Here is a 22,596-nt window from a genome sequence, read left to right as displayed (position 1 = left end):
CACACGTGACTTTGCGGAGCATCGCTGGCGCAGGCGCTACAGTTACGTTTTCCCGCGGTGGAGGTGATGATGGCCTTCCCCAACAAAAGTTCGTCACGGAACCAACGTAATGTACCGTTTTTCGGAGTGAACGATCTTCAACCGTGTTTCGGATTCCCGATTCGCCACACTTTTTGATCCTCGTGGTTCCCCATCCGGCCATCTGGTTTCTTGGTATCGGTTGACTCCCCGGGGCTGGTGATGGGAATGCAAACGAAAAGAAAATTTCCTTCAAGGTACGTCCCGGTGTTATTAGCTAGCACAGCGTGGAATAAGGGATACGTCCCGCTAATGGTCGATTATTTATGCTTATGGCAGAGTCGAACCCTTTCGCCGGCGTGAACAACCGATCGATTAATCAATGGTTCAAGCCAATGCAAACCCACCACCAGCGTGCAAGTCAACTTTCAGTCGCGCGGAGACAGGTTTTCCATTTCCTCCTCCTCCGGGAAATCTCGGTCAGTAGTGGATGTCGCAGTGTCGAGTGTCGCGATTGCGCCCACCAGATCAGTAGGTAGGTGGAAAGTGTGAAAGCCCTGTTCGAAGGTGGAAAATGTGGAAATAGTCGCGTTCGACATGCCCCGCGCGAGGGGATGGAAATATTATTTTTAAAACACGAAAGCGAAAAGCCAACCGGAGTCGGGCTCGAGCCCGTGAAGTTTGCTCAGTTGATTTGCAAGTTTGCAAGTGTACATTTTGCCACACTTTTACCTCAACAATCCGTCACTCGATGGAGGATGTTCGCTGTTCGCTCCTCTATCGCAGCAGCTTTCGGTCGATGTGGATGGTATATTTTCCTACCTCGATGTTATTAGCCATGCAGCGGATAATTAAAAGCCGTTCCTCACGGGAAGACGGGTATTCGATCGATGGAAAAGCTAGTTTATGATATCTCGGTGAGATTGGGTCGACAAGGCTGTCGTACATGTGATGACACATATTAGCCGCTAATGAAAGATGGTGTACCGTGGTGAGATCCATGCAAACAACCTTCCTCGTTTAGCTAGTGTCGTAGGAACAGACCGGAAAAACGTTTTACGGTCGTTGCACTTGTTGTAAATGGCGCCCGTATACATATTTGCTCAAGTAAATTGTTTTGGTTCGATACATTATAAGTACAAAGGATTAATACATCAAAACTCGAGAGAGACTACCTCAAATCAGTATCCAGATAGTGCAGCTTACGAGGAAGAAAATCTCGAGAGTTCATGAGATAAGCGTTTGCACCGTCTATTGCCGTTAGACACCCCTTTGGTCCGGGATAAGGCTTCATCCAAACGGTGGCTTTTAACCTTCTCAAGTGTCTGACCTTGTGGCGAACAGTTGGCATTGGGAGGGGGGGGGGGGGGGGGGAAACCACTCCAACTGAAGAAAGCGGCATGGGACACACCTTCCATTAAATCGCCGCCCTTCCCTGGCCGGTTCCCGCCAAGGAAGTACCGGAAGATAGTGAAAGTGGCAAGGGCTTCTTCGGCATGACTGCGTGAGTTGTGAAACGGGTTATTCCTTCTTTCTCTAGTTCATTGTTACTTGCGACTGTGCAGCGGGAAACGGTAATTTTTCGGTAGACCTCACTTATAACTGCCACCGCATTATTATTGGGTAGCTTGGGTGCCATTTAGCAACGCTTCATTAAGTCTGGGAGGTCTTTGGTCGCATCGCCCGGTGGTCAAGGGTTGATCGCGATACACAACGATCCCAAAAGGAATTGCAGTCGGTTGGAGGTAGTTTCGCTTAAGACTAATTAACGGACAGTTTTCCACCAAACCCCAAAGTATGTGTTGAATAATCTTCAAGGGGTGCGTCCGTCTTTAAGTTCGTTTCGACTCTCTACTACGTGACGTAGTTCGCGTTCAGATGAACCATTTCATTTCTTACTCGATCGTTGAGATCATTCCGCAGATCTCCGTTAGAGATTGGTGGAACCTTATGTACCACTTCTTAGTGTCTCCGCTCCATTGGTTCTTAGTTGGTGGTAGTGGTGGTGTGGAGTCAACGTCCTTCGAGATTGCCGCCACAAGAGAAAGGGAGGCAGCGACGAGAACGTGAGATTTCTATTCAAATTAATACACACCCCGGATACCCCACCCCCCTGCACCTTTCTACTCCACAGTTCCGGTTGTGGTCCTCAAGATCGAGACGCAAATTGCGTCCCACTTTAGCACGTCCGCGTTGGCGAGGGTTTGTTTGCCCCTTCCCGGGGTAGCAAGGGTGGGGTGGGGGGAAACGGGTGACTCCTATTGCGCACCCCCACCAAAGAAAAAAAAAACCATCAGCAAGCAGAAAAGGAGAGACACGCGCGGGGGTGGATCTAGCGACTCGGTGATCCATTCGACGGGTTTACCCGTGTGGCAAGCGGGTCTTTTTCGGGGGTTTGGCGTTTTTAATTTGGATTTTTATTTTCTTATTTTCATTCGCGATCTCTGTAGTGTTCGAGATTTATGGGTGAAGTCTGTTCTCGAAGACACACTGCCACAGTATTACACTGTAAAAGATATAGACGCTGAAGATGGTCAAAAATTATTTGGAAGAGGTTCCTGACCGTTTGGGGGGCTCCATTCTCACGAGGCTTATTGAGGTTGACATCAGTTGGTTACAGTTTTCGACAGCTTGAAGTTCAGGTTAGGTTTGGCTGATGCTAAATTACGGACATCTAAGTTTTTTTTTTAATTTTCTAGCTATCAGACAATGAGTAGACCTATAATTTAATTTCTTTTTATAACAGAATACTTAAAGTTAAATATAACTTTAGCATAAATTTCTGGTTGTACTATTATCCAAACAGTTGATCGATAGTGCGGTGCTAAGAAAGTTTCCTCTTAGAATACCAACTTGGACGTCCTGTTCGACGTTGTAGAATGTAGTTACCATGCATACCAAGACCAACGACGGCAAGTTTGCCGCAAGGTCAACCTAGACCTAGAGTTGTCGAAGTGGTTCGGTGCAAGCTGGCTCTCCATTCAGCCGTAGTTTCCGACCTCTTGCAGCCTCCAACACTCGATCGTGTCGATCCGACAGCATTCCGTTTCGCTGCCGTCTCCCGCTGCTTTCCCTCCTCGCAGACGTTGATCGTTGTTGTCGAAGCCCAAACAATGCGTGGTTCCGCTGGTTCTGAGCCTGTGGGGTTTTTTGTCTCCATTTTGAACTCGCTAACTGCATCTTGCAAGAAAAGGTGGTCATCAAAGAAAGATAGACAGGGAGCCGTCGCAAGAAAGAGAAGCGAAAACCCGCCAGCACGCGCAATAAGCTCCGCGGCATGCGGCGCAAACGCCTCAGCTCGCCAGTTTGTTGGAACACGCGAAACCGCTCGGATCGATTAATCGTTACGACCGGTAAGGAGGAAGTTTAATGTTTATATAGTTTTTTTTTTCGTTCTTACGGTGAGCCAACACGTTTGTGCGTAAAGTTTGTGCTTTGTGTATAATGCTACTGATAAAAAATGTGACGATGCCAGATAAAGGTGGTTAGAGCAAACGATTTCTATTCCAATTCAAATCATGCTGTGAGCAATGTTTAACCAAGAGCAGCGTGAAAAGGGGGGCTTTGAGCGTGGAGAGAGTGGATACCCTAAAACGTTGTGAAAATCGACTTTAAAGGGAAAGGTCGTTCAGGCAAGCAGTGATACCTACAACCACCATCCAACCATGGATCGAAAATAATGTTTACCTTTAAAACTACAGCTTAAATAACTGTTGATTTTTGTTCAACCATTCATTTATAAACTGTTTTTGAATATTTTTTGAGCAATGATCACATCGTATCGAAGACGAAATAAGACTGGAAAGTGCACAGTTGAAGCTTCGAACGACTGACGATGGAGTACGCCAAAAAGTTCGGCTTGGGAAAGTCATATCCAGTTTCGGCATCAGAGGGTTTTTTTCCTTTTTCTCGATGGTCCGAAAACTTCGAAACCAGGAAAGAGGAATAATCCCAAAGGAAAGAAATAAAACAATAATGTGGGATGCACGATGGGTGAGAAACTGCTTATGCTGTGGCCATTATAGTCAACCACGGAGAAAAGAAGTTATGGTTCGGAAAAGTGAGCTTCGTTTATGCATTTCAACTTTCAGTCCAGTCGAATGATTCCGCCGACGACAGTGCACCAAGAGGTTTTCTGTTCCGTTTCCCGCTTCTCGAATCGGTCAATAACACGAGGTAGCTTCGAGGTTCCCATAAAAATTCCTATCGAAAACAAATGACCCCCCCCTCGGACAGAGTTCGGCTGACCGCAGTATTTTAGGTTAGAATCAGCTGAAACCTGTGCATGTTTGTGGTATAACGGTTAGCAACCACGTGGTTCGGTGCTCTACCTTCCAGTTTATCAACTCCAAACGAATGTCCCACGGACGAAATTGTGTCTCAAAATGCTTGGTGATGTTTTACAAAATTGTTAAAGCTCGAATGTTGGAGTATGATCAACGGTAAACAACAGTAACGTAGTGAAAAAGAGAAACGTTGAAATGCCATCGTCGCGATAAGCGTGTGAAATTGTTGATCATACTATGCCGTAGTTACATTGTTTGCTAAAGTCATCTTCTTGGCACGCTGCTCATTACTAACCGAGTGCAAAGGGCCCTACACCACTTTGGCGCATTGCCGTAAGGCACGTCGTTACTTTGATGGTAAGGAACTTTAACATTTTTATTTGGAAGTTGAAATACTCAGTATTGCTAAATGAAGAAACATGATTTGAATTCTTGCTAACATAAATACAGGCTGGCGCTATCTTATCTCATGCAAAAACGAGTTACTTTCGACATGCTATGCAAACGTTCGTCTTGAGAATGTGATCGATATTTTATTATCAAGAACAAACAATGCAATAAAATCCCGAGTTTGTAGCAATGTGTTTTGTTACTTTTCAGCAAAGCGGTAATTCGCTAGCTTTCTTCATATTCAATTCCACAGACATTATGGCTTTTGCCAATGTCTGCCCTTTTAACTGGTTCCCATTTGTGGGGGATTTCACCTCAGATCGGTCACCGTATGCTAGGATGTACACGTTGGTTACGATCATCACTTGCCAAGAGGACGGTGAGTCATCAGTCTCCAACTGGACGATGGTTGTTTAAAAGCTTTCTTTATGACGCACCTTTAGAATGCACACGCTGGACTTCCGATGCAACCGGCCCCGACAAGGTACAAAGAAAACCGATAAGAAGATCAAACCAGTTCCACTGAGCGAATGGACCGACGATGGTATATTTTTCTTTCCGGAACGTCCCTCATCCCGTCAACTGTGCTTTGGACGATGGTTCTAGTGGAGGGAAAAAGGAGTTTAGCATGAATCAATCGTGATCTTGGACGGTGTGCGAAGCTGTGATCGTGGCTGTGATTCTATATCTTTTCGTAATGCGGTAGGAATGCACAGCCCTCTTCGATGTACGTGCAGTATCGTGTGTTATCCGTACCGGCATGTGTAGCCCAAACACGCGGCTCATATGAAGCACAGTTGTAGATGAATCAAGTTGTAACGAGGCGGTTGTCCGAGCGGGCGCGAAGGTGAACCCGACCGAGTGCGTCGTCGTTTCTCACGCGAGAATTTTCGCCGGATTTGGAAGTCCGTCGATTTCGCGTATCAACGTGTTCGGCCCGTGTTGTGACGTGCCAACAACGGTGCAAACAACGTGTGATACGGAGATCTGAAGTTAGGGCAAGTCGAGAACCCGGTCCGCAGCGTGACGTGCCGCTGAACGGAGAGGTGTTCCGCGAGTTATCCTAACTCTTTTGGACGAGGAATTGGGGTGCCTTAGTATGACCGGTCCGAGTCGTGACGTGCCGACAACGGAGAGGACCACGCAGAAAGCGGGAAACTTGTCGAATTTTCCAAAGTTCCGTCCGAGCCGTGACGTGCCGACATCGGAGAGAAGCCTTCGGAGTTTTCTCTAAGTTTTTTAGGAAGGTTCTTACGAGAAGCCGGTCTGCAGCGTGACGTGCCGCTGAACAGAGCAGAATCTAGCGTAAGCTTGGAAGGGTTTCAGGGTATTTCGGATTTTCGGTGCTTGGAGTAAAGAATTTCGGGTACTTTACTCGTAGGTGTCCTGGTGAAAATAACTCGTTTATTCAAAGTTTTGAGCGTTTATATACTAAAATGCTCCTTATATTCTAATGAACGTAAGCGAGATAGAGGATCTCGCTCTAACATGCGAGATTTCCTGGTACGGTTCGATCCTCGTTACGCGATCTTCTATTCTGCTCTTTCCGCGTGGAAAGCGTGACCTAGATTTTATCTTGTTTACTTAGGTCTTTCTAGAATCCTTGCGAGTTTCGATGTTTATGATCTTAGTTTGATCTCGCTTTCGAACGCATCGTTGCGTGGGTCTTATCTTCGTTTCATTTCGTTAGTCGACCACACGCATCGCCTAAACCTCTTGGTACCGACGCGTCGTGTCCTTTCATTATTGTGTTTATTTAGGATCACGATCGCGAACGTACCGAGAGTTTACATAAAGGATCTAAGCCTAGCGAAGTTTACGGGCGGTCCCGTTGGTACCGCGTTATCGGCTATCGCCGGTTATCCTTATTCTCGTATCCTTCGCGCTGTCCTAAACTAACGGGCGTTGGAAATACGATCTTTATCGTTGTAGATTTTAGTTAAGCGCGCAAGTTCTTCCGAAGGTTCCCTATCGTAAAACATAAAAAATATGTTTCCGGCGCGATTTTCTGCGCCTGGCGATCTCGTCGCACTTTAAAGGGGGTATTCTACCTACATTCCTTCAAATTTAATTTCTTGCATAATTCGGTTAAGCGAAATCCTAAAAAATGAACGAAACATATCGTCCGTTCGTAACACAAGTGATCCGAAGGTTGATACTCTGCGGCTGATAGATTACTACCATTCCTCTTTCTCAAACGCACGGACTGCCTCGCGGTGAGCTATAAACAAGAACGCAATTTTACGCACGGAAATCTTTCGTTGTTGAAAAATTAGAAAATGAAAACATATAGATTATTAAGTTACGTCATCAAGTTTATTATTTTATTCGTCTACTCTTTACTAGAGTCTTGAGCGTCTTTGATCACATTCAAAAGATTAGATTACATTAGATTCGATAACTTGATACATTTTTCCATTGTTGCATTACTTATAACATACTAAGTTCATAAGATGTGTAATAATAGTTCATATAAATACATACAAAATTAATGCTTAACTGGCACATAAATGGCTTTTTTGATACTACGATTCGTTAAGTGGCAGGTAGAGCGGGTGCGTCTGATTAGCTCTTGTGATACTACGGTTGCAGATGGGACATTTTTTTGACATCCTCAGAGCAGTGCGGAGACAAAGCTCACAAAAGACGTGCCCGCAAATGGTGGATAGCAGCTTACGTTGAAACAGAGATTCATAGCAAATAGGACATGCAACTTTTGTGTCGTCTGAATTCACGCTGGAAGGTTGAGGCTGATTTGTACTTTTTGAAGGATCTGGAGGTGGAGGATTCCATAATCGAATACGGCCATTCAGCCGACTTCGCACAACTGGACGTGTGTTCCCCGGAGAATCCAATGTGTGTATCGTTCCGGAATTGGATGTTTGAGTAAAAGGGGCATTTCTATTTCTAACAGAAGATGTTCGCAAATCGATTACTATGTTTGTGCTCTGCGAAGGCGGACGCGATGTGGAAGTGCTGTAAGTTATGTGCATCAGTGGCTGTGCTGCTACAGTAGAGCGGCTGGTGGATGGACTTTCTTCATCCGACGATAATTCAATGATATCCGCAGTAGGAAATCGATTAGAGTACGTTGGTAGACTATCGGAAAGGTCGATCACTTCTTCCGACCGTAGTTGGCGAGGCAGAGGTACAATTTCCGGCAAGATCACAGATTGAGTGCCAAGGTCTTCAACTGACACCACCTCGTCTGAGTCACCGGTCGCATTATCGCTTGTAGACGGCTGTCCTGCAGCGTAATCTTCCGACCGTAGTTGGCGAGGGAGGGGACCATTTTCTGGCACAGTGACGGATTGGCTGCTAAGCTCTTCTACTGACACCGCCTCGTCGGCGCTTCCGCTTGTAGATAGCTGCCCTGCAGCATAATCGATGTCCAATTCAATCGTAGCGTCGCTGCTATTATCACTTTGCATCCCATCGCGGGATTGCTCTGCATTCGCTTCGTGTACTGGCGACACCATGTTGCTGCTGTTTCGACTTCTGGCCGAGTTTGTGCTGGAGCGACGAACAAGGATTCGCTCGAGGCAAGAGTCCACCTCTTCAATAACGTTCAGCATGCTCGCCTCTAGATTCCCTGGAATGTCCGGCCCGAGAGAACCTTCCATTTCTAGCAAACAGTTAATATTTCACGGCACAAAACAATCACGTAGCGGCGCTTTGAGGCACAATGGTCAAATAAATTGCGAACCATATTTACTTGACGTTTGTTTTGACAATTGTTGACATCAACAAGCTTCACAAACCTTGGGCACAATTTGAAATAATGGGAGAAACAGTTAATTTGATAAAAACTTTTTAGTGTCGCGGTAAAATTTTAGCAAAATATCCCTCAAATGAAAGGCAAACAATTCCAACAAAGTTTTTTCCTCAATTCTTAGTGTTTGAAACAAATATTTGAATGGTACGTGGGTACAGAAACCTTGGTTGTTATGTTCCGTTGAAATAACATATTTGTTAATAACATTGTGATCGCTGAACCGATTTGAACATGAGACCCCTCAAATGAAAGGTCTTTCGAAGACGCGCAACTTTGTGCAACAAAAGATCGTTTCGTTTGTTTCCAGTTTTTGAGAAAATTATTTATGTGCACTAGGCACAAGAAACAACAGGTTCGTTCCATTTTGATAAAAGAACCTGTACCGTTCGGACCTAGTTCCTTTCCCCAGTGAACCCATCCGGTTTTGTTTTCACAGTTGAGGTTGTGATTTGATGAAGCAATTGTAAATAAAATAAAACCGAAATTGCAACGGTTGTTTTGGTAGTAGGTTCTTTTTGGTAAGGTGTTTATCATAATTTCCAACATTTAACACACATTTCACACATTTTCTTCATTGCATTAGTAGATTACACAACATCGCCCTGGCCGGTAGTTGTATGAGTCATTCTGTTGGTCAACATCGCCAAATGAGCTGACGAGTAAATGTGGAAACCGGAGCTTCAATTTACCATTTTTTCTGCCAACGATTGCATAAACGCAGCTGGAATGAGGAATTCCACGCCGCTCCAGACGACATAGCTAACGGACACAATCTCATCGCTCTGACGACCATTTGGGGAAATAAAACGAGTTTGAAAAATCTTGTGAGTTGAAATGCACGCTCCGCGTAGTGCACAGCACATCGCGATTGATCACTATCTTGTTAATGGTGAAAATCAAGAGGAAAATTGTTAAACTTTTCCCGCCCAATTTCTCTCGCTCTTCCCACTGGCGACGTTGTTCTGGTTCCGTTCGGGAAAACTGCAACTGGAAAATCACCCCTTGTGGACGTTGTTTCCATGGTATGTGTAACCACTCTGCACATTGTTGTTCGAAAACAGAAGATAAACAATTGCGGGAAACTACCCCATACGGCTGTAGCAAACAATGAAAATGCACAAAAACCGGCGGGACATTATGCTTTCGCATGGTGTCTTGAGTTAGCGTGAAGTGAAACTAACTCGAAGGTTGCTGGCAGTTTGGTGAGCCATACATGGTTGTATGTGAGCTCACATTGTCTTTAATTTACCCCGAAAAATCGTCCGTCGTTTGAATGGATGCTGTAGTTTGAGAACAACATTTTTAATTTTATTTCACTTCGAACTCTTTCTCAATTTCTTTGGTAATATCTGCAACTGTTCTACCTTGCAGATTTTAAAATAAACCAGCGACCGTTTTTTCGCTTTTCGGGTACTCGCAAACCAGGAAGCGGATTTGAGATCTGTTTGTCTATTTTTTCAATCACCACATTAACGTATTGTGGCAAACGAATCAATTATTGCTTATGCTGCTCCTTTTGGATGAAGAACAATTATTATAATTATAATAAATTATAAATTCAAAGCAGCGCAAAGAGACTATTCGCAATCAACTTGTTTTGACATAATTAAATCAACATACTTTTCAGATTATGCGATTCAAGTAACTTCGATAATATTAAATTGTGGATAAAATAAAATGTCAAATTCCGATAGAAATCAGCTGGAATATTCTTATTCTTAACACGATCTATATGTTTCTCTCCTCATCCACTATTGCAGGGGGTAGCTCGCCTCGCCAGCTTTGGCAGATCGCAAAACCCGCGGTACGATCTTGGACGTCGTCATCATTTTCATCGCGACCGTCGCCGACACCGGTCCTGAACATGAGGAGGTAGTTTTCTTGGCCTTTTTCAGCGATCCTCTCTCTTTCTTGCTCGCCAAATTGCCAAAAACCAGTTTGTGGACGTGTTTATTCAAATCATAAGTTTTTAGTGAAACTAGTCCGCTCAAAAAAGTGACAAAAGGAAGAAGATTCATACCTTCGTTGCTTCGAAGAGTGTGCGGTGTGTTCTAGAGTGCAAATTTTGGGTATCATAAAAAAACGTGTGTGCTACTTGTTTGCCGGTGAATACAAAAAATATTACGAAATCAAATGTCGGCTTGCGTTGGCCGAGTGAAAATTCCAAACAAGTGTTATAATATTAGTGCAAGTGCAACCAGGAGAGCATGGTAGAACTGTTCTACCAGACTGTGATGTGTGATGTGATGAAGTGAAGTGATCTTTAAATTGTTTACCTATTTTTCTTTCTTATTCAGTGACTAAACTAAACAAATATAATATCTGCTAAGTGAAGCAATGTATTTATAATTGATACTGTTTAAAAGTGAACATACATCAACGTCAAAAGTGTAGTGAGAAACTGCTGTGTGCTAAATCATCCGAAAATTAGATACGAAAAATTGATCAACATCATAACACCGAAAATTTCAAACTCAAAATGGGGTAAGTATGTTTATCTAATTTTCATCACACCAATTGATTGTCTGGAAATTGATGATCAAGTGGTTCTCTGGTTGAAATGGAAAGAAACTATTGGGTTCTTTTCTGAAAACTTTGCTGACAAATGTGTCGCTATCTTTCAACTCTCAATGCATCGAAAGAGGTAATCTTAAATGGAAAGAGTGAAGGCTATGTGTCGAAGCGGTTGTGTTGCCTGCAGCATTCGGAAAAAATCTACAGCATATCTTTAAAGGCTATGTTTCCCTCCCATATCGATACAAGTTGTTCCCAAACGCGTTGACGATCAACCTTCAAATAAATCGACTGTGAGTCGGTGATTGACACGACTTTGAGCTAGATTACGATTAGAGTAATAGCCTCTGTTCGCTCGATAGTGTTTTTATATGGATTCTGATTTTAGTTTCACGAGACGCCCCAGAAAATGGCTTGGATAATTATTCTTGAGCACCTTGACAGCCAAAGCAATAGAAGTCGCTACGAATGGAATAGTTTCTTCTCGAGTGACTCAGAAGGTTACTGGCATGGCTAATGGAGCCTCGAGAATATTTTCAATTTGGGCTGATATTTGAACATCGTGTTCAATGAATCCGGTGTTTGATCGGTGCTGAGAATACTAAAACGTAACCTACTTCTTGAGGTACGATCGTCTTACGTAAATAACGCAACGGGTTTGTCTTCTTTCTCAGACAACTTTCTATGCAAATTAGTGCGATCTTCTTTCCTACTTCTGCAACCTGAAAAAGAATGACACTGTTGTGTATAAAACACGAAGATCTGTAGAATTACGGAAATTAGAAACGACCAACTTGCTTCTACGAGAGTCTGGAAAGATTGTCCACGCGCTCTAATGGAGAAATTCGACGATCGCTTGCTTCCTACCACGATCGAGGCCCACCTACGACTTTGTGCTAATAAGACGGCACCACCAAAATAAACCTGTTTCTCCAAAACGGATTCGGGGCACGTCCCCCACCGGGATGGTCGGACGGTTTGCTGGAAATTCCGTTAGCTATCGATAGCAATTGGTCCACAGGTCCGCGCCTTGTCTCGGGGGTCACGCCTGAAATCCTGTATTGGATCGTTATCGAATAGGACTTTTCGAGCCTTTTTTCAAAATGTTATCTAGCTTCTTTGTCCACAAACAGGACTTTACCGAAATGCAGGCCACATCGAACGGAAGGCTGGAGTATGGTCGAAATTTTGTTGTAGGAAAAAAATCGATCGATCGGTGGTCTACCTTCATGGCAGTGACTAAGCCCGGCCCTCATTTCAATTCGAAACTTGGTCGGCATTTCTTTCGCGGCCGACGACTTTGACCTTCTTCCGAAAGACACACAGGTAAACGGACGTTCGCTCGAGAAAATTATCGTCGAGTACAATTCCCGACAGGGCAGGGAACTGAAACCGGATTGTTGAATTTCGTGTTGTGTCACATGAAGTTTTACGTGGTATTCGATGTGTATACGACAATATACCGTCACCAGTGGAACACTGAAAATGCACTATACTTGATGGCACGATGATGCATTCGGGCTGCTGCACTTCGAGAGTCGTGACTGGCATTGCTCACGGTATAGAGGTTGGTTTAGGTTTAGCTGAAGGCTCCGCACAACTTGTAACAGTTTGCGTTTTGTTTATGTGCATCTTGAATTACAGTGATTTTTATCAACTTAATATTCAGTTTTTGTATGCTTTTATAGAAGTATTTGCATACTTGGGTTTGTGAAAAGAAAGAGGAAAATAATCACTAATGGATGTATCTGCTGTAAACTTTTGGGTCTCATTCGGATACTTTACACATCAAGGTTGTCCACATAAAATTTTCTTATGCGACCCTTCATCTGCTCTTCTCGTTATGGAAAAGACCCTTTAATTTCGAGAGCAATTACAGCCGGCTTTTCACTGAAATCGATGACCTTTGCATTTGTTTTGGCCACTAATGGTAAAATCAATGTTGAGTCATAATAAACCTTGAATGTTTCGTACATACATGGAAGGTTTTCGGGCTCCAAATTGTGCCTCCTTCTTGAAGTCGAGTTGTGGTCGTCTATTTCGCGCGCTCACATGTGAGATTTTCTTGCAAAATCGTACAGTTTGTTGCCATTATGGAGATACATAAGTGGACTTTAGGAAACCGATTCTCCACCACCACAAAAAGAAACACACCCCAATGGCAATAACTGAAGCAATTGATCTTTCGTTTAGAGTTCTTCTCCTTTTCGCTCTAAAAAACGTAAATAAACTTTATTTTAATTGAGTATTGAAGTAAGTAAGAAGGTTGAATTGAACAACGAGGCCATTTCGAAGTCATCACAATTGATTTTTTCTTAAAAGAACTATACAAGTTGTATATTGTATGCATTTAGGCAATGATATGCCATTTCAAACACATAAACATATCAATTTGTATTCAAAGAACAGAAGATGAGACGTTTCACGGCTCATGAAGGTGAAACTCTCTACAAAAAGTGAAATTGCACACGTGATCAAACCGGCAGTGGCGCCTCGCAAAAAAAAAAACCCTGCAGTCGTGATGTTATTCAAACGAACGTGGTATGATTCGTAAAAATTACGCAGATTCAATTGAAAAATGGCAACGGTTTGTTTGTTGCTGCAAAGGGTGAGAAAACCTTTTGAAATTATATCTAATGTTGATAAATATGGTACGGAGGTGTTGTTAACCTGTGAATGAAAGGATCCACACACTTGTCTTGTTACTTGTTTCCTTTTTTGTGCAGGGATGCAAAATCTGGACGTGCAAATATAACACACCTTCCAAACAAACTCGTTGCTGGTTTTCTTCCGTTTTCTGTGTTCATTTCCGGACGCCGGGTGAAGAAAATTGGACAAAGTTCAGCTTTGTACAGCAACGTGCCTTCCAAAATTATGGCGTTTATTTTTCTTTTTTCACAACGGTTAAAGGGTGCATTCCCGACGATTTCGAGATACATGTTTCGTTGATTAGCTGATCGTATTTTTTATAACTTTCTTCTAGCTCTTTGGTGTGCTCCCTGAATCGCCTTTCACCAAAGTAAACGATCGCGACCGATTTGTCAGATGCAAAGTAATGACTAACCGGTGATCATTCGACGTGTTTGGCTCAAACACAGCTTCACACTTTCGCAGCGAATCACTTTTAACACTCATACTCTCTTGGCCGTAAGGGAGGGAGCAGAGTGAGGTGCTTCGCGGAACATTGGCCAACAAGGTGGCGCGCGCGTTGTAGCTGACGAAACAGCTTCCGATTTCCGGACACCATGGTTTGTTGCTGTGTCATAGCCCAATCCAGTCACGATTGTCCACAACACAGGGAATGGACAAAATGGATAAAAAATGTCCAAATTACGAAGGCCGCTTCGGTTCCGTCAATCATTTGTGGCGGTTGTAAGGGTTTGGGACTCTCGCCAGGAAACGGTTGTACGGAGGGAATCAAGGGGAAAAACAATCGTTAATCTTTTGCCGGCAAAAGAAATCCTCCCTTCGGATGATTGAATTGCGAAAAGAAAAGAAAATGTAATGCTCTCACAGCTTTCAAAACAACTCACAGCATCGAAAGTAAGCGCTTTGCGCCTAAATGGCGGCATTCGGGGTGTATGCAACTATTATTCTGCTATCTCGGAAAGCAGCTCATGGAAACAGCGGCTTTTATCTTGATAATATATTATCATGTAACTTCTTACACTCTACGAAATCAATTAAACCCTAACCTAGTGATATGGTTAAGTGTAATTTTGTAGATAAATTAAAAATAATCAATGCATAACATAAACATCCCACTGGTGGGAGTGATAATCATGGACCAATGAAAGGTTCGATCGTTTCCACCACAACATTTCTTCTGTATAAATTGAATTATGTACAGTTATTATTACATGCTGGTAGACTTCCAACCAAAAGACTATAGCTCGCTGTAAATATAATTGTAGTGGGCAACTTCGAGACGGGCGTAGGGTTCGTCTCATGCATACGGAAGTGAGCATCGAAGTCGTTTGATTGTGAATTTTTGTGAAGCGAATAAAACGGTTGAATACACTACCACTACCTACCCTGGCACAATGCTTCGATTTAGTTTTTTTTTTGTAGCAAAGTTTCGGCGGTATCTTTCAAACGAGCATAAATTATGCAAATAAACACACTGGAGGCAAAAAAAAAAATTTGTGTGTTGCCGATCTGTGTCGATCGCCCTGCGAGTGTGGGTCTCGATTATGCGCCGAACTGGGCTCGTCATGGGTGATCGCGCGTACTCGGCATCCTATCAGCAACAGCCACCTAATCAGGCACGCGTAATCTACGACCGATGGAGGTTCGTTGCTGCTGGCCTGATGCAGCATCAGGTCTCGGTGGAAGCTGGGCGATGGTGAGCGATTCGGGAATGCAGAAGATTCAATGATGTAATCGTCATCTTTGACAGCCCTCGCGTTAGAGGCGTCGGAAATGCTTTTTCACCAACCATGACGAAAGACGTGGTAATGAAATGTAAACCCCACATGCGAGGTGATATGTGTCAGCGCTAGGGTAGAGCCGGAATAATCGATACGAAAGGATATCCGTGTGTCAGTACGGAACAAAAACTCTTCAATGGATTGTAATGCATAATTATTGTATAAGTAAAATAACAAACTGTTGGATCTAATTGACTACTATAATAAACCTGACTGACTGTAATACAGCGAACAATTTAATGTATATAAAAATGCTTTCCTTATATAATGTTACAAGTTTGTGTGATGATCGTTTATTATCACGTCTTTTCTTGGCCTATTTTTGTCTCCGAACATATTCAAAATTACTCGTGCGGTACTGTTCACCCGCAATGGAGAAGCGAAGATAAGTTCCTCTTCCGATTCTTCGACGTTCGATCGATTGGTTAACGCCTGCTTAAAAAGTTCCGCAGCTTGTGAACTGCTAGTTTGTCGGCTTTTCCAGCGCCGGTACAAACGAACCGGCACGACACATTTTGCTTCCTGTTTGTTTCACCACTTTCCCCCCATTTCCTGCCTTCGCCAGATTTGGCCAACGGCTTGCCGGTTACACTGCGCGGTGTAAAGTTTGTCGTGAAGTCAAGCCACCATATCTCGCCAAAAGCACTTGTTAAATCGTTTTCTCTTTTCCGACGCTATTTTCCATAAGCTTCGGGTCAACGCGAGGGAAAACTCTTACAAGCTGCGTGTCAACGGATGAGCATGATTTATCGTCGTTCACGTAAGTGGAAAACGTGATTTTGCTGAAATCGAAAACAATTTGCAAAAGGCAATGTGCATATAGAGAACAATATACGGCAGCTTCTGTTTCATTGCATGAATATGTTAAAAAATATTTCCCTTAAAGCCGGTAGTACCGGCTGCAACATAGTGTTTACCATGTGGTATTTCTTGTTGACATCTGGTATTTTATAAAAACATTCTTCCACTGACAATGTTGACATTTCCCAGGAGTGTTTTTCGACTTCTTGACATTTACTAGCCACACGAAATCTTCACGGCCATTGATCGACTAAACATTTGTCCAAGAGCATTTCCTCTGCACGTGGAGAAAATCACAGCCCGCGATTGCATTCACAAACAGGTTTATAACAATTCAATTCATTAGCCTCGTTGATCAAACGGTGGTGTCTGGCGGAAACAAGGGAATCATAGGCTGGGGCGCGTCACTTAATCTCTCTTTTCAACGGATATGTATGCTCTCTAACGATTTTCCTGTAGCAAAGACGATGCAACTACTTTCCGGGAGAGTTTTCTCCACCGAACGGGAAAGTATTTTCCAATAAAAACGAAGTAAATCAATACGGAATCGAGTAAAGTTGATCTAAAAACCCATTTTTGTTTTGTGTTATTGTTCTCTGTATTCAAGTCTTATTTATTATCAATTTCGAAAGGAATCCCAATTTTTAGATAAACCCAGCTAACTTTTTATACACAATAATCTTGGAAGAAGAAAAAGAATCTTTGAGGCTTTATAAACGGTCCGATTCAAATCGAAAATACCACCGTCATCTAACTATTCGCTGCAAAGCGTAAATGAGACACCGATGAGGTGATGTACCGATGAGTTGTGAAGTCAGTCTTCCTTATGACATCATGTCAAGAATAGCTCATCTTCCACATTGCAAAATATTGCACAGATGCCCTCCAGTTTTTGCGCAACCTCTACTATACTAAAAAGGTTTCCTTTAAGTTTCGATGGATATTTTCGATATCGATATTGCTCATGCTTGTGTACCCTAACCACGAAGTGATTATTTCATCAGCTGTTTGCCCCGTCATCAACCGGTAAGATTTGTGTACGGATGGGCCTGCGAAGAGCAGTACAAATTGGAATTATCATCACGTACTAGTGGAATTCGTTGTGCTCGAAAATATTGCTTAGGCTTTATAGCACAGTTGTGATTTGAATGGAACTAAAGTTTCTCTTCCATAGGAAAGCAAAAACTATGCAAATTTCAAATTTCGCCGCTATTTATCTACCAGGTCACATCGTCAAAAATAATCCTTTCCAGTTGGTAAGATTGGATACCTCTCTCCGGTGGAGTTTGTTTACACTTTTCCTCACCACGTGTACGATCAGAGATCGACAATAGGAGGGCCATTGTGAGTTTGCAGGAATTATTGGAAGTATTTTTAGAATGCGTTATATCAACACGTTATTTAACACATTTCTTTGCATGCATCATCTCACTAACTTGTTTATTTTTAAGGGTTCTTTCGAGCAAAACGCTCCACCTTACAAATCTGTAAAGTTCAAATGAAAAAGTTTCTCAGAACAAAACAACTTTATTTTGCATCTGTAAAACTACACGCGTAGTTCTCTACGTTCCCCCCAGTGGGGGGCTGTTATCTTCCTCCGACCAAGAGAGCAGAGAGTCCCCATTATTGGGGGGAATTTCTCTCACTGGAAAAATAGCTGGCTCCATACAGCGCTCCCTGTCCCTCTAAGGCACCACAAGGCGTCACTTCCATCGCTCGCCAATTTGATCTTTGCTTTGCTGGAGCCGCTCATGGGGGCTCCATCTCTCTGTAGCCCCAAGTGGCACGTTTAGTCCATCGTGTCGTTTCGTAGGGATCGGTCTTCGCGTTCAACAGTCCACGCTTGTTGTGTGAAGCTGTACTAATTCCGTCTGTGGTTTATAGTTTTTTTTCTTGCTCTCGTGTGCTTTCTGTTGGGCATTTGCCTTTGCGATGTCCATTTGGTTTCTTTTGGTTTGATTTTCGGCGTGTGTGTTGTGAGTGCGTGTGCGATTGAACCCAAACGCGACTATCTACGGTTGGAGAAAATTTCCTTAGATTCCATCCGCAGATTCCGAAGAGATCACGTAGGAAGTGTTTTTGTGAATAGAGCTTTGTTGTGTCTTTTCTCCGTTTTTGACTCTGTGTTTGGCGCGTGTGAGCTTCTGCAAAGCACGAGCAAAGGAAGATGGCGCGTTCGGTCACTGCTCTGATCTGATAGATCTGACAGAAGAATCGCCACAGCAAGAGCACATTTGATCCGGATCGATCCTGTTTCAATCAAACGACGGGATGTAGCGGATACCAACAGGCAAACCGACCAGCTATCGATCGAGTGGCTTTGTGAGATAAAGGTTAGCAAAAGTGATGAGTTATAGATTTGTTTATGAAACATCCTTCAATATCCTACGATCATTGAAGCAGCAGAAGAAACAAACAAACAAACAGAATGCATGTGATAAAGAACTGTTTATGGTGAAGCTGAAAGGATGTGTGTAATTTGTTTCAGTGTTTGCGAACAGTGTGGAATGTCCTGCTAAACGTACGGTACTGGCGATACTGACGACATGAAAAGAGCTTCTGCTTATCGTGGATGCATGTTTTTCAGTGATTACTTGCAGCCCTTGACAGCATTTGCACAAACGGGTGTTTCTGTAGATGATGTGAATGTGTGTGCTTAACCCTTTGGAGACACATGTCACGAACTAATCTTCCCATGATTGGAGATGCGGTATTGTTTTAGCTAAATTACATCATTGTTTAGATAGTCCAGCAACAACAAAGACAACTCTATCGGTAGATGCCTTTCTTTCGAGTGTGTGCGTTTGGGCACATCTCGGCATCAGTGAATCCACCAACAACGCGACTAAATAGGCAACTACATCGAAAGATGACTGTAATTCACTGAACATCGAGTTCGATTTTATCATTGGTTCTGTGAAATCGAAACCTCATTTCTTCACGACTTCCTCAAAACGGCATGTTCGGATTTAGCTTCGGGCGACGTCAACAAACCTTTTTGGTTGTGGACTGGTATGGAAATCAGACGACAATGAAAACGATATCCCGGTATCATTAAAATCATGTGCGATCGTTCACGCTCATGCCGGACTCGAATTATGGTGATGGTTCGTTGCTCAATCTTACCGCTTTTTTGGAAGGGAACGAACATAACAGTAGTCAATGTGTGTGTGTTACCAAACTGAATAACAATATTTACTAAACTCTTACAAGCCCTCCTACCGTGCGTGTTGTCTGTACAGTTCGTAAACAAAATCCTAAGGCACACTTTCTCAGAATTGCAAGATTAGATAACGTTTGCCGAAATACATATGTCAATATGTGCTAAACATATTGATCGTGTCATGGCTAGCGGCACGAGCTTAATCAATCCTTTATCATACCGTTCTCGGTTCATAGTGGAAACGATTCAACAAATGCAGCTTCTTTATCGCTGATTGAGTTATTTACTTTTGTAGATTCGCCGAGAAAGTAAACTGCATGTCATATCTCGACTTAGGTAACCTGATTGAGTTAAAGAAATCATAATCATTCCTCCGCCTAATGATGTCTAAATGCCTTACGCAACACGCGACCCCATGACGTGTAGATCATAAAGCATCATAATCCAATATCCAAGAGAAAACTATAAACTGCAGCGGACGCATATAAATATCTTAACCGTTTTTTCTTGAGCGTGAGAGAAAATCGTTCACCTTTGGCGTTGGTTTTTTCCCACTGCCGTTAGAGATATTTTCATAAATAAAACAGCACAGTTTAGGGAAGTCCAGCCCTGTCACCAACCTCCCTGCTGTTGAAGGGAGACTTTTGGTGGTCGTAAAACGATCCTGATTTCCAACATTTTCCTATAATGCTCACGTTAGACGGTCCCATTCGATGCTCATTTGTGTGTAAATGATGCCGCATCGTGGACGGTGCATTTCCGATTATAAACAACACACGTCAAACATAACATACTCCAAAGGCAACGACGTGGAGATGGAGCCAGGCCAGCGCAGGTGCGTGATATTTCACACGTGGCGCAGCGAGCCGTGAAAGTTTCGATTAAACGGTGGAGAAATTCGTCGGACAGATGTTTGACGGGCAAGGAAGATGCCTTTTAAACGGTCGTTCATTTCGACGTAACCGATCCCGATTGTGTCTTCGAGTCAGTAGCAAAGTTTGTAATACTTTAAAGAGTTTTTTGCACGAGTTTTTTGGCCGTGTATTTAGGGATACTTCCTTTCACCAAATTAGACAATTGATGGTATTTGAAGGGCGCTATTGGAGCCGGTTTGTGCTTTGTTTTTACTTGGCCTAGATAGAAGTTGCTCGATAGATGACCGTCTCATAAATTGAGTCTAACGATGGTAAACATAGCATAAGTCTAAGCATATTCTTCAGAGGAAGGCACCCTTCCCTAGATTATTTGAGTGTTAAAAAAGAAAGCACGGTTGTTAAATTAACACCAAGCTGTGAACACGCTCATTTCTTAGGGCCGGCAGGTGAAAGCATTACGATGATGCCCTTTGGTAAGAATGTGGCACCGGTTGTAGTTGAGAATGGAAAGCACGTGTTGATATTCCCCGGCGACTTAGCGCACCACATTAAAATAGGTTAGTTGACAACGTTGACTGTAGAGGAAAGGCATGTAACGACTCGTGAAGAGAATGACTCCATGAAGACGACGCTTCGCTGGACGTGCCCGAACGTGCTCCGAAAGCATGTTCCACAAGCAAGTTGAAACATATAAACAAAGTATTTTGTGACCTCTGCCAGGGTTGATATTTGTCACAACAGTGTGGCAATTCCTTCCACACTTCTGCAACTCAACTCAACCCTGTAGCCTTCGGTGAGGCATGTGCGTGATTAAAATGGCCTACAGCGAACGGGATGAAGTATTTCTCCGACGCCTGCAAAAAGTGGTTCCTTTCCGTAGAATTGGCGCCTCACTTGAAGTAAACCCCCGGCGTTCGGTGGATGTCTCGATTTCTCAACCTCGAACCCCCGAGCCATGGAAAATAGATCGCCTGTCAACGCCCTCAACGCCGCCGAAGAGGAGAACTACCCGACTCCTAATGGTTGTGGTGGGTGTAATAACGATAATTGCTATTGGAAGGTTACGTGAACTGTGGCCACAACACCGGGTGGGATAGCCAGGAAGGCACCAAAGTCGCGCAGCGATTACTCGGTGGGAGTCTTCCCGTTACATCTTATTTCACTCGCGCACCGAACAGGTGCTGATCTTACCTCGATCGAATTGCCCCAAGGGAGACATTGAAGGTACAGCTATATGCTGCGTTATGCTACGACTTCTCACACCGTTGGTGTCCCCTTCCCCGGTACTCGATTGCACTGCGACGAGCCACCTGCAGCTGCATCGATGGTGAATTATACGTTAAGTACAAGGTTGCAATGCATCTGCCAGCGTTGCAGCAAACAATCGGCCGACACGCAGCCGTCGACGGCAGGAGAAACGGTGATGGAGGCCCGTTACATCGACACCGGTGAGATTTAGTGTGGCTGTTTTTCCAGCGATGCTGTCGGTTGACACGCTGCATGAGTTATGCCTCGTTTCCACACTCTCCATTGTTAGGTGTGAAAATGATCGCGCTAGGGTATCTTCTTCATGGCTATCACGCTTTTCACGGAATCGAAGTCAAGAAAATGGAGTCTAGATAACCGATAGCCTGATTCCCTTTACTTTACTCTGGCGTAAGACGATTATGGAAAATCAATTCGAGTAAATCGCATGACTATCGAGACGGGCGAGGCGTTTGAAAATGTGTCTAAACTTTATAATCTCGCTTGAAGACGAATACTGTAATTACAATCTTCTAAATGAAGGCACGAAGAGGTTTGGAACGAGTTGTGGCGATGATTGAATAATAAACAATCAAACATGTGTATGCAACACGAGTTATAGCAGTCTCTGCATGGTTAACACCCTCCCTGCATGGTCCGGAAATGTGTTAGTGGTATGCAAACATTTGCCTTCCACTTTGCCTCCCTCCCTCTCTCACACTACTAGGCAATACTTAAAAACACGGCAATGTTTGCTCCGGAAACAATAATTTTGCTGACGAAGTTGCTGTTAGGCAACTGACCGCTCGATCTCCGAGAGGATGTTTTGCGTTCTTCATGAATTAATTACTGAAAGGTCAGCACCACACATTCAACGCCACGAACGACGCGTTATAGGAATGTTTCTTACGCAAGAAAACCTTACTCTGGTAGAACTCCGGAGGTCGCTCGGAAAAACTGCATCGCCTCGCGTCGACGTCCGATAAGAAAAACAAACCGGTTCCGGATGATGATGAATGGGATGCATTCGCGGGAAGAGATGGAGGAGATGGTGCAAGAAAATTAATGCGTAAAAGTCAATGGTCCGTGCGAGAAGAAT

At 43.5% G+C, this 22,596-nt stretch overlaps 2 protein-coding genes across 2 annotated transcripts in view; one reads left to right on the top strand and one right to left on the bottom strand.

Annotated features, from left to right (window-relative positions):
* Positions 1–7,085: 7,085 nt before the first annotated feature.
* On the bottom strand, positions 7,086–8,317 carry LOC131294754 (E3 ubiquitin-protein ligase RNF126-like). Its single transcript, XM_058322799.1, has one exon. It carries the CDS (start codon positions 8,315–8,317, stop codon positions 7,220–7,222), a length of 1,098 nt encoding a protein of 365 aa, XP_058178782.1. The 3' UTR covers positions 7,086–7,219.
* Positions 8,318–10,904: 2,587 nt separating this feature from the next.
* The window catches only part of LOC131294753 (uncharacterized), a 48,190-nt gene continuing 36,498 nt past the window's right edge, over positions 10,905–22,596 (top strand). The window contains exon 1 of the mRNA XM_058322798.1: positions 10,905–10,953. The gene's annotated coding sequence lies outside the window, so the exon portion shown is untranslated. The remainder of the gene's footprint in view (positions 10,954–22,596) is intronic.

This window comes from Anopheles ziemanni, chromosome 2 (genome assembly GCF_943734765.1).
Source record: "Anopheles ziemanni chromosome 2, idAnoZiCoDA_A2_x.2, whole genome shotgun sequence".
In the NCBI taxonomy this organism is placed as follows: Eukaryota; Metazoa; Arthropoda; class Insecta; order Diptera; family Culicidae; genus Anopheles; species Anopheles ziemanni.
Note: the sequence above shows the minus strand (reverse complement) of the source record. Positions and strands in the feature narration are given on the sequence as shown.

Excerpts from the sequence above, each read along its gene's own strand:
- LOC131294754 (XM_058322799.1), bottom strand. The coding sequence starts at position 8,317 with ATGGAAGGTTCTCTCGGGCCGGACATTCCAGGGAATCTAGAGGCGAGC.